This window comes from Temnothorax curvispinosus, unplaced genomic scaffold (assembly GCF_003070985.1).
Source record: "Temnothorax curvispinosus isolate PA1 unplaced genomic scaffold, ASM307098v1 QBEX01004608.1, whole genome shotgun sequence".
NCBI lineage: Eukaryota > Metazoa > Arthropoda > Insecta > Hymenoptera > Formicidae > Temnothorax > Temnothorax curvispinosus.
Genome location: NW_020214388.1, coordinates 1 through 12,939, shown reverse-complemented (window position 1 = coordinate 12,939; position 12,939 = coordinate 1). Strand labels below are relative to the sequence as shown.

The 12,939-nt window shown below is 36.1% G+C and overlaps 1 protein-coding gene across 1 annotated transcript; it reads left to right on the top strand.

Moving 5' to 3' along the window:
• Nucleotides 1-4,833: 4,833 nt before the first annotated feature.
• On the top strand, nt 4,834-12,544 carry LOC112453689 (neprilysin-1-like; the record flags this gene model as incomplete). Its single annotated transcript, XM_025014575.1, has 2 exons — nt 4,834-5,166; nt 12,323-12,544. Coding segments are annotated over exons 1-2 (448 nt in total), but the record flags the coding sequence as incomplete, so codon positions are not given.
• Nucleotides 12,545-12,939: the final 395 nt, after the last annotated feature.

Sequence of the window (12,939 nt, the reverse complement as noted above, 5' to 3'; positions counted from 1 at the left end):
ACGATTGAATAATTAAATCGGAAATCTCGACAGCATCAAACAAATTCAGATCCGAAAAAGATCCGGATCCGAACAAGTTCCGGATATTCGGATTTTTACTTGAATCGAATATTTTATCTCGGATTTGTCTTTATCTCGGATATCCGGATATCCGGATAAACGGATAATCGTCAACCCTAATTTATACAAATCATCATTCGCAGCTAAATTGTCCGATCTGCAAAATGAAATGTAATATCAATCATATAAAGCTCAACTCTGTCATATTAAATTGATTTTGATTAAAAGTTTTAATTTAGAGTCAAATTAAAATAATTATTTTGTATATATTTGAATATGAAATTAAATATGTAAATTAAAATTAATATTGATATTCAAGTACTAAATATAAATTTAAAAATAGGTAAAATTTATTTTTTTCGTACTATATTCAATTTTAGATAATGTATAGGATTATTGAATAAATGCTTGTGGAGTCGGAGTAAATGCTTAACGTTAATATTTATTCTGACCAAGTTATAAAAATTAATTAACAAAACGATGGAGTGAATAAGTTACGATGCAAATATGAACTCTTAACTCTGTCTTTTCCGATCACTCGTATATAGTCTTGTATCTCGGACGAACGTAACTCTTACAATAATCTCTTACAATATCTCGTATCGCGGGCGAACGTAACTCTTACTGTTTTACAATAGTCTCGTTAAATACTCTTAGCAAAACGTGCGACGTTAATACTGTCATACAATCTGATATAATCACTCGCGCGACTCATTACTTTGGATTGCTCTGTACTGCTCGACTTGCTTTCTCCGACTGACTCTTAACGATCGGAGCGGTCGACGCGTACAACTTTGCGAAACGTTCGATACGTGCATCTTCGATCATCGATTACCGACCGGGCACGAATAATAATCTCACAATAGTATCTACATTATTTTTACTCTACGGAAAGTTACAAAATAATGTGCTCTTTAGATAAAAGTTTAGAAAAACATTTTATACATTAGAAATAATTTTTTTTCTAATTCTTTTATGTCTGAATAAAGCAGAAAAAGCAAAAAATAGCGAAAAATAGTAAATAATTTAATGCCGTATTTTAAAAAAATTAATCAATCAAACCCGCTGCACATGTCTATGAGCTCAATATTTACAAATTATACAGCAAAATTGAGAATTTTTTTATATATCTATGTCTTATCACTCGTTTTTACATGCTAATAGCATTATCGAACTTAAATCCATTTGTCAGCGTTTCAAAACCCTGAATCTCTATTATTTTCTCATTAAAAATAAATATTTTTATATTTTTTTACAAAATCTAAAAACGTAATATACTTACCTCCGTTTTGTAGATGATGAGTCTCCCTGGTTACTTGTAAGTCCATGTCGAACCACCGCGGCAGGACAACTCATTATTTGCTTCATCGGTGCACAAATCACAAAGTACTTTGTCTCCTTCTTGATGAGCATATTTCCATACCCAACTTTTCTTCATATTACTCAAAATAGTGATTAACTGTCATAAAAGTAATTTCCCACACAGCATCGAAATATTTCAGAAAACTTTCAAAAAACTGTCAATGAAATATGAAACCTTTCAAAAAAACATTTTAGACATGTTTCAGATATGTTTCAGAAAGCTAAAATGTCCGCCAAGCTGAGATTTCAGAAATGTTTTTGAAATCTCAGAAATATTTCTGAAATAATTCTGAAATGCTTTAGAAATAATTCTGAAATGCTTAAGAAATATCTCTGAAATACTTAAGAAATACCTCTGAAATGCCTAATAAATATCTCTGAAATGCTTCAGAAATATCTCTGAAATGCTTCGAAAATATCTTTGAAATATTTCAGATACTTTTTCTCATATTAAATTGTTTCGGATTACCCTGTATAGGATCATCCGGAACAATTTCCTGTCCTTCGTAAAACATATTCTTGATCATAGTCATGATTTTGCTTCGCCGAAGGCCTGCTTATATTAGATCCCAACTGAAATTTACTTGCGAGTTAGTCTTACTATTATGCGCCGCCTAGCGGCGTCGTTGCATATTTCTCTGAAATGCTTCGTAATATTTCAGTGAAAAGGGTTATAAATGATTTCGATGAAACGTTTCAGAAATACTTTTGAATAATTTCAATGTTACGTTTCAATATTATTGTCCGAGTTATCTTTCGGAAAGCTTTCAATGATATGTATTTTAGACATTACGTACAAAATATTTTTCTAAAATGTTTCGTAATATTTCAGAAATATTTCAGTGAAAAGGGTCATAAATGATTCCGATGAAACGTTTCAGAAATACTTCTGAATGATTTTAATGTTACATTTTAATATTAATTGCCAAGTTATCTTTTGGAAAGCTTTCAGTGATATATGATTTTCATAAAACGTTTCAGAAATATTTCTGAATGATTTCAATTATACATTTCAATATTAATTTCTAAGTTATCTTTCGGAAAGCTTTCTGAAACAAGTTTTGCTGTGTGGGTTACAAGCTACACCACAAGGCAAAGAAATATTTTTTGACATACGGAAAACTGTCGAACAAGTCACATTGCGATGAATAAACGAAGATTACCGCTAACGAGAAAGGAATAACAAAATAAACAAACAGAGCGTTCAAAAACATCATCATAGTGCCTTCAGCAGCCCAGAGTGACATTTTGCTAAGACATAGGATTATTTGCACGTATTTTATAAATATAAATACGTTAAAGTATGTTGCGTGACACACGAACGCAAACATACACGCGGATAATTTAAATACACGGGTATACGTGTATCCACGGTGACCCGTGTCAGGTGTAACGTGTAGTACGACTACACGTGTCACGTGTACCCATGTATTTTAAAACACGTTTCTGACCGGGAGCTCTATTTTCTATAGGACGGTCATTCTTATTTGGAGCTGTGTGATGAGGTATTGAATGTACAGTAGACTTTATACACTGGATTTTACCTTTATTACGTGAGACCGTCATGAGACGTACAATGCAGTTTAAAGTCTTTTCGCCATTTTGTCTTTTTCCTTTCGCGCACGCGCAGTTACATAACCGTCACAGAGTTAACGGGCGCTAGAGGCGCTATAGCCGACTACGATTAAACCACCGTTACAACGAAATCAAAATACAAGAATTATATGAAACTCAACACTGATGTGTAAGTTGTATTTTGTACAGCTTGAGTTTGGCCGCGATGACATTTTCTGTAACATATTACGCATTTAAAAACGTTATCGCCTACAAAACGATATAAAGCTCTTGCTTTTTTGGCCAGCCTCATGCCGCAAATGCTACAAATCTTACCCATCTCGACAAATAAAAGAATGAAAAAATATGCTACAAAGTCGGAGTGTTTATTGCCGAAAATGAGAAAAATAATTCTAGAAAAATTCAAACAAAAATAGTTTTTCTTGAAATAGAAACAAAAATGTATGTCAGTCTTCTTCGAGTGACCTCCATTTAGACACGTAACGATTGGACACTGCTCGATTGGACACTGCTCGATTGGACACTGCACGATTGGACACAGTACGATTGGACATATGCACATTGTACGATTGGACACCGCACGATTAGACACCACATGATTGGACACCATTTTATTGGATACCGCATGATTGGGCACCGCGTGTGACTGCAGTGGGTTCCGCCTCTCCTATGGGGGGGGGGGGGCTTCACCTCTAAAAAACTAACTTATCCTAACCCAACCCTGTTGTATGTGTGACTCACTCACACAACAATTGGATTGGCATACGTGCCCAATAGTGCGGTGTCTAATCGTGCGGTGTCCAATCAAACGGTGTCCAATAAAACGTGTATAAAAGTACGTGTCTAATTGAGCGGTGTCCAATCGTTACGTGTCCGAACGGGATACGAGGATATCTGTCTTCTTCTTTAAGCCGCTTGATCGATTCTGAGCGTTGCGGACTTATCTGCATATATCTGTGTATCAGATATATGTGGGACCTACAGTTTAACGCCGATTCCAAAAGTATATGCAGGGAGAGATAAAGTAAGTGTATGTGTGAGACAGAAGGAGAGAAGAAGGTGGGAAGAGGGGAAAAAAGGGGGAAAAAGAGAGAGGGAGGGAAACGGATTAGTTTGGGGCAGTTTCGGGTAGGTTTAGTTGTATTGGATTAGGTTGGGTGATAGGTTGGACTTTTTATGTTGAGTTTTTTATGTTAGAATGGGTAATGTTAGGTTAAATAAGAGTAGTGAGGGTGGGGTGGGAGGTAGTAGAAAGGGAAAAAAAGCGTAAGAAAATGTTATATATTCTTAAATTTTTGGTCAGATTTTTATAAATCTGTTACTTTAAATGCGATTTTCACTATTTTCCCTTTATATCAGCTTGAAATAAACGTTTGATAATAATTTAGCACATAAAGAAATATAAGAAAACATGCATAAGAAAGGTTTCATCGCCAAAATCGGCGAAAATCACACACACACACACACACACACGCGCGCGCGCGCAGGACCGCTGCCGTTACCTCTCTACAACTGAAAACCTTATGCAATGCAAGTCGTGCTATTCCAATGATGGCATGTTAGCATCTAGTTTAGTATAGACATTTGTGGTAAACAGACGTGCTACTTTGAAGCGCCTCAGAAAAGCCTGTGCATTACTTATACGGGCCTGTAGTGCATCTCTAAAGCGCTACAAAGTGGCCTATTTGTAGAGGTCTGTAGCGCTACAAAGTGGCCCGATTGTACGAATTTGTAGCGGTGGTGCTACAGAGTGGCCCGTCTATACAGGTCTATAGCGTAAATAGCGTTTCTCTGAAGTGCTACAAAGTATCTCGTCTGTTTGGGCCCTAGCTGTATTTGCGTTATAAGTAACGCGCATATTATTTCTCAACCCTGATTTTGTGAGAGCGAGAAAAAATAATCAGAGAATTTATTGTAATTTAGCGGCGAGTTTATTAGCGGCGATGGATCGAACCGTGGCGCCCTGCGTCGACTTTTTTCAATACGCTTGCGGCACGTGGAATCGATTGCATGTTATACCAGAGGATCGGAGTGCAATCAGCACCTTCGAGATACTAGCTGATCAGCTGCAAGTGATCCTGAAACGCGTTCTCGAGGAACCGCCAAATGCGAACGACAATAATGCCACTCTTAAAGCGAAGATGTTCTACAGGTCGTGCATGGATATCCGTGGGTATAAATGATTCATAGGGTGTCTCAAATAATCGTAATCTCTCTTTTTTTTTATTATATATTTTGATTAAAAATTTAGGATTTTATTTAGAGGCTAGAATTTGAAGAAACGTCTAACTACATACATAATAGAATGTCTATATAAATATTTAATACTGATATTAAAGACTTCCGAATTAAATTTTATGCATTTATATATAAATAACAAAATATTTATTTAAATTTTTGGACACACAAATCGTGTTTTATTGGCATATTTTTAACCAAAAATACTTGAAATGATTTTTGATAAATATCTTTAAATTCTCGATAAACAAAATAGCAGTATGCCAGCAGATTCTAGCAGAATATGCAACGGATTAACATCAGTTATGTTTATATTAAGCATATGTTCTACTAATAAAATCTATTGATATAATTTGATGGTAGACTGCTAGTAGAAATTGAGCATTTGTCACTTTATAATCATTTAAATAGTTACGAATGGTAAATTCTGCTCAATTTTTGTAATCAATCAATCATTACATTCTATTAGCAGATTCTGATATATGATATTTTTGCTGGCACAAAACCAGCCATATAAGTATTTATTTTTTGTTGATTTTGCAGCAGATACTTTGCAAAATTTGTTTTCGACAAATTTAGATATTAATTTTTTGTTATAAAAGGCTATATAGCTATACCTATTTAAAATAAATAATATTTAAAAAACTCTAAATTTATATTATTATTGTTAGTTTATGTTTTAAACGCAGAGTTAAAAATTATATACAGAGTTAAGCATATATATATATATATATTTATTTTATGTCTTATATGATACGCGCGCTATATAGATTAACCTAATACTTACCAACAATTGGTGGAGACATAAATTACTAGCATGAGACTGTCCCTTCTATACATTTTTATGTTTCCGGACCTTGCTAGCTTCCGCTTTCTTTTTGCAAGCACTTACCTGTTCTTCCGTCGTTCGTGCAATAGCGACCTTTTGTATTTCTTTATCGTAATAAATTAGTGGAAAATAGATATCCTTGATTATTCTGCGCCATTAATTATCATTATGTCTATTTATACGCATCAGATTGAAAGATGTTGTGTAAAAGTGTTCTTCTTCTTCTTATGACGCCGTCTCCTTTCGAAGGTTGGCGATCCAAATGGCCAACATAGTCTTAGATACGGCCATGCGAAAGATGTCCACTGAAGTACAGCCAAATCATCTTCTGATGTCTTTCAGCCAGGAATTTTGGCGCCTGCCGATGGATCTCTTCCCTTAAATCTTGCCTTGGATGATCAGTCGCATGAGTTCGTATCTTTCTCCTCGCATCAGGTGTCCTATATATCTCGTCTTTCTCTCCCTGATTGTCAACATAAGTTTCTTCTGCTTATGTATACGGCTGAGGACTTCCTCATTGGTTATTTTATTTACCCATGATATGCGCAACATACGACGGTACAGATACATCTCGAAAGCATCTATTTTCTTTTCCGTATTTGGGTCAAGAGTCCAGCTTTTGCAACCGTATAACAGGGTAGAGAATGTGTAGCATCTGATTATACGGACTCTGAGGTCCAAACTTAGATCCGATCTCGTGAAGAATGTCTTCATATTCGTAAATGTTCTTCTAGCCTGCTCGATTCTTGATCTGATCTTTTTCTTAGGGTCATATAAACTGGTCATGATGGTTCCAAGATATTTGAAGGACGAGACTTGTTCCACAGTTGCCCCCTTAATAATCAGATGTGCACGCACATGTGTCTTAGAGAAAACCATGGTTTTGGTTTTCGTAGTATTCGTGAAGAAGCCAAAGCTTTCACTGTGTCGAACTATGCGGTCCATCATGTTTTGCAGGTCGTGCATGTTCTTTGCTAACACAACGGTATCGTCAGCATATCTGATATTATTAATCGTCTTGCCATTAATCTTGATTCCACCAGTAATTCCCTATAGAGCTTCCTTAAAAATAGCCTCCGAGTACATGTATATTGAATAGTAGTGGTGATAAGACTGCGATCTATGCTCGAAAATGAGTTGTAAAACCTTTCCTAAACCAATCGTTAATAAACACATCGCCAAGCGTCTAAACATTCTCAAAACACGCAACAATACACATAACACCTCGATTGACCATAATACAACCTTCGATTTAAAAAACTGCATACCTTTACCTTATATCAAAAAGTTGAGTGATAGCATTTGTCGCACGTTAAAATAACTCCACATCACCACCTTATTTACGGTTCCTAAAAAACTCGATTGCCTAATAAGACGAGGTAAGGATAGACGACCTTAATAAACCGACACAGTATACAAGATAAACTGCAGGAATTGCAAGGCTACGTATATTGGGCAGACTAAGAGACATTTGTGCACGCGCCTCAGGGAACACCAGGGCGATATCAGAAAGCACACTAGCAAACACTCCGTAGTGAGCGAACACAGAATGTCTTATGGGCATGATTTTGACTGGGGAAAGCCAGAAGTATTACATCAAGAAAGACATACTAGAAAGAGGGAATTAGCGGAGATGTTTTTTATTAAAAAATTTGACGGCACTATCAATTTACAAAAAGACACGGAGAATCTTAACGTTCTCTACGAACATATCATAAAAGAATTATAACTCCTTCTCCTTCTTCGCTACTTCCCTCTCTACGTCCTAGCTTATTACTACGGCAACTGTTTGTTTTTATATTGTCAAGTTCATCAGTCTAAATTTTACCACCGTACGGCTCTGACATGACACAAACATCTAACGAAGTATGCCGTTTAACGAATATTTTATATTGTATCGTTTGATCCCGACGCACAAATATGTAAGTTTCTAATTGTATAATTACGGATTTTTTATTGTCTTTTACTTATTGCGGAGTACTGAAATTTGTCGTTTAGTTTTTAGATTCGGCGTAGTTAAGGCATTATGCCTGACTAATATATTTGTGAGAGGTGTATTTGCGCTTGAAAAAGACCGGATCCACGGTCGAAACGTAGCGTTTTAGATCAATAAAATTTGGCCAGTTGGGTCGCTTACAATATCTCTGTTAATTTTCATTATTCACTGGCGAATCAAACTCTCTAAATCAATAAAATCATCCATTCCTTTCTCCTTCCTACCTCGGAGAATCCGATGTCCTGAACCTGTATCTCCGTTATGGTGGTCTTTATCTTATCCCAGGTTCTTTCTATTTCCACTGTGGTTTGTTCCGGTCTCCTTTCCTTCAGTTCATCCTTGAGTCTGAAGCTCACGTGTGTCTGCATGTCTGGTTTTTGCAGCTGTCTGATATCTATCTTTTGTGGTGTTCTCGCCTTCCTGACTTTTGTAAGACGTCGCATTCGGAAGTCCATGACGACTGGGTTGTGGTCACTGTTAATATCTGCACCAGAATATGTTTTTACTGTTTACACATATTTTCTCAGCTTCGTTTATTAGGATAAAATCAATTTGATTTCTTAAGATTTTTCCTCTGGCATCAGCAAGAGACTTCCAGGTGTATAATCTTCTAGGATGTTGCTTGAAGAACGTATTAGCGACAAGGAGATTATTTTCGGCGCAGAACTGGACGAGTCTATAGTCTATCTCCCCTAGTATTTCTTTCACCCAGGCCATACTGCCCTACGGTATCATGTTCTGCACCAGATCCGACTTTTGCATTAAAATCACCAATGGCCATGGTTAGTTCTCCTTTCTTTGTGAGCCGCATAGCTTCATCTATTTTGGAGTAGAATTCTTCTGTTTCTGCATCCGTCTTGTCATTTGTTGGCGCATATACTTGTATGACATTCAGCGCTCGGTGCGAGGTTTGTAGTTTCAGCATCATAACCCGGTCATTTAAGGGTATAAACTCTGCAACTGATTCAGCAACTACATTATTTACAAAAATGGCCGTTCCATATCTATGGTTGGTATCTGAGCCTCCAGAGTAGTATATGACACCGTTGCTTGTTTTCTGCATGCCAGATCCAGGCCATCTAACTTCGCTGAGTTCTAATATATCGATGTTTAATCTGGACATTTCTGCTTCGACATTTGCTAGTTTTCCTGCCATGTATAAGCTGCGTACGTTCCAGGTGGCAATTCGTATTTTTGTGTTATATATTTTGATCTTGCATTTACTTTCATTATTCTTAGTGGTAGACGACAGGGAGATTCTTAGCACCCTCTCCTCACTTAAGAGGTGCTCCGGACTGAGGGCCGAATTTTTATTGTTTTTGTCAGCCATTAATATGTTTTGGAAGAAATAGTGTAGTAAGGGTTCCGTTCCTTTTCTATACCGCAGTGCAGAAGCCGGGTTCGCTCACTGTTGCTAGACGTTTTCCGGTGTACAGTACTCTACCGCTCACGCGCTACAGCCTGATTCTGATGAAACTGCTGCCTTTCATCAGTGCTAGATTTTGGTCCGCCTCGAGTATTTCATTTTCTCGGTACCACCCATATCTGGGAGGCATTTCCCGATTCGCCATCTGGGGAGACGCCCGATGGAGGATCTAGCAACCTCACACGGCATCGCCGATACCCCCTCTTTCCTCCACACATCTACTTGGAAAAGCGGTGGTCGTGGAGGGTGAGTTCCCCATTGGGAGGGAGGTTCGACTTGGTGACGTGCCCCGAAAATTCCGAGGACACGTGCACCCGGTAGCCACCGCCGCCTTCCACCAGATCCCGCCCCAGGTCTCCGAGAAAAACTCCCGCAGGATTTGTGATATTTGCCTGGGATCGAACCCGAATCTCCAGAACGTGAATCCGCTGTTTAGCGTTAGTGACTACAACTCGTAAAAGCGTTAAATCGGTTTATAATCGGCAGATCTCGGGTTTGATTCCAACATATGCTTCGTTTAATATATGCCTCGGTTTATAAGAGGTTGATTAGAAAGAGAAAATTTGTATGGCCAAATAGAAGATAAAATTTGCGAATTTATTTCAGAGAAAGGAATAAATGGATACAATTCTTCGCTTAGATAATATTTATTTTTATATTTAAGATATAGAAAACTAATTTTGTGATATAAAACTTATTAAGAATATAGGAGTTTTCTCATTGAAGACAGAACTAAAAATTTTAAGTTTTGCCATGATTCCATAATTTCTAAGAAAGCGACCTGCTATTTTTTTATTCTGTTTTCCTCAAGACATTTTGCTCTATATGTAGATTGAACTTAGATATGGAATTTATAAAAATTGTTTTGTCTCTGTTATTATAATAAATAACATTAATTTTTATGCAAAATTAGAGTTTTATGTTTATATTGTTATCATTTTGTAGCAACATTTCTTTAATGATTTATTTTAAGTTTAATCTGTAAAGCAAAATATCCCGAGAAAAACTAAACAAGAAAATAGCAGATTATTTTTTTTAGAAGTCCTTAGAACTTGTGATAAAATGCAAAATTTTTGGTTACGTCTTCGATGACAGAAAATCCTGTATTTTTAATAAGTTTTGTAATCCAAATTAATTTTCTACGTCTTAAATCTAGTATAGTAAATAACATCTAAACGGAGAACTATCTATTCATTTCTTTTCCCGAAATAGATTTGCAAATATTACGTCTTCAATTTGATTTCCGATCCTCCCTTAAAGGATTAAAAGTTTTGAGTGAAATAGTATGAGCTTATTTTAATACGCTCGATTGTAATCCATTTCTTTTGGGAATAATAAATTAATGCACACATATGAACTAAATTGATAAAATATGAACACTGAGAATTGACTCCAAGGTCGGTATTTATATATATAGTTCGATCTTATAGTTAAGGGAATCCTATAGCGAAGGCCGAACTTCCTCGATGTCGATAATGTCAACATTTCTAATCCTGTTTTCTCTATATTTGTCCTTATCTAACTATAGTAACCTGTCCTTGTTCGATCGCTGCGCCATCCCTTACTACACGCAATACTGCTTATCCTATCTACCTGCATGTGCTTTTGCACATATAAAAGTTAAAAGCATGCAACTTTTTTTCTAGACTTTTAATCTTAGTTCTAATTGCATGATATTGTTCTTAAATGTTATTCCTAGAGGGTTTGTATCTCATTTTGTATATATAAACTGCAGTATTTTTGTATAAGTAAATATTGTCGTCAGTGACAATATTTGCTTTATGTGCCCAAATTTTTAACTTTTTTTTTGTTTTTAATGTAAAACCGACCTTAGCCCTCTACATTTTTATGCGTAGAGGAGACTGGGGCAAAGTCGGCTGTTTTTTTTGGTGCCAATTTTTAACAACAAAATGAATCATTTTAGTAAAATATAGTATTGTAAAGAGTGAACCCTTGGCTACAAAATTTATGGCATTTTTGGTCTACGTCGCTTTGTTCAACCGGTATAGAGTAAAAACGACAAAGGTACACAAAAATCGAAAAGTCAAAATTCCCGAGGCGGAGTCGTGTCTTCATTCTCGGACTGGATTTTAAATAAAGATACATAATTTTGATCATAAAAAATTATAAAATACAATTTATTCATTGTTTTTAAGTAGAAAAATGGAAAGCGGAAAATAATTTCAAGAAAATCAATTTTCTTTTTTGCTAACAGTTAAAGCATGTAAAAACAGAGTCTGACGTGCGCACGCACTCGTTGTGTGCCTTACGCCTGCACGAAATGCACTGTTTTCTATTATCTCCGAGCATACGCAACACATATTATTTAGCTTTCTTGACTTCGTTTTGGCTGAGAAACGACTTCGCCCCAAACACAAGTTTTAGGTTTGGTCGCTTATAAAATAATAGAAATCAATGACAATAAGAAAACTGCACTGGATTCGTGTTCAACATGCATTACTCTTTAGAATCGCTTACTTTGAGATTCGGAGAGACTATAATACTTAAGATATTACAAATTTTCGACGCGGAAGAAATTTTATTTTTGATCTGCAAAAATACGTTTGCTTTGATAAAAATCACATATGCTTTTAACTAAATGTCGGTAATTACTGCAACTATAGGATCCTCTTAAGACCGTCTTAAATACAATCTTAAGATATTATAAATATAAACCAATTACAAGAGCCATATGAGCATCTTAAAACATTACTTGAGACAGTCTTGAAATAAGAACGGAATAATGCGGATGAATACGGCCCCAGTGTTTATATGAGTAAGATATGTGTCTTATGTCTCGCATATCTTACAAAAACGAATTAACATAAAAACGTAGCTCGCATACGAGAGATCGGGGACGCCCCTTTGAAGAAAATCTTGGAACGTCTCGGTGGCTGGCCGGCGGTGGTGGGTACATCTTGGAGGCCACCGCCTTATCCACTGGAGGTTCTCTTAGGTCGTCTACGCGGCGAATACAACGTAGGCGTCTTGATGGAACAATGGGTCGGTCCAGATGATAAGAACTCTTCAGTTAACATCCTCCAGGTGCGCCGGCAAAGTAAGGCCCCGTCAATCGACGGCTATACAACACGTCAATGTTCTAATGAACGGGAGTCGTTCAAATTTTACCCGGACTTTATTTTATTTAAAAAATTTCAAAATAAGGTTTAAAATAATCATGTTCTCTCCACTTTTTCAAATAATCTTTCTTCTTTGGGATACGCACTTATATTGCCCAAAAACTGATTACAATAAAACGATCAAATAGTTGTGTGTGTATTATATCATAAACCTCATATTACAGTATACAATACGTAACACATATTAAATAATTTTTGCGTTAATTATTTATTTAGATACTACTTAAGAAAAAAGTTCGGGTCATATTTGCACGCTCCTCATATCATATTACCGAAGTCTTTGTGATAAAAATATTTATAATTTCTCTTTCCT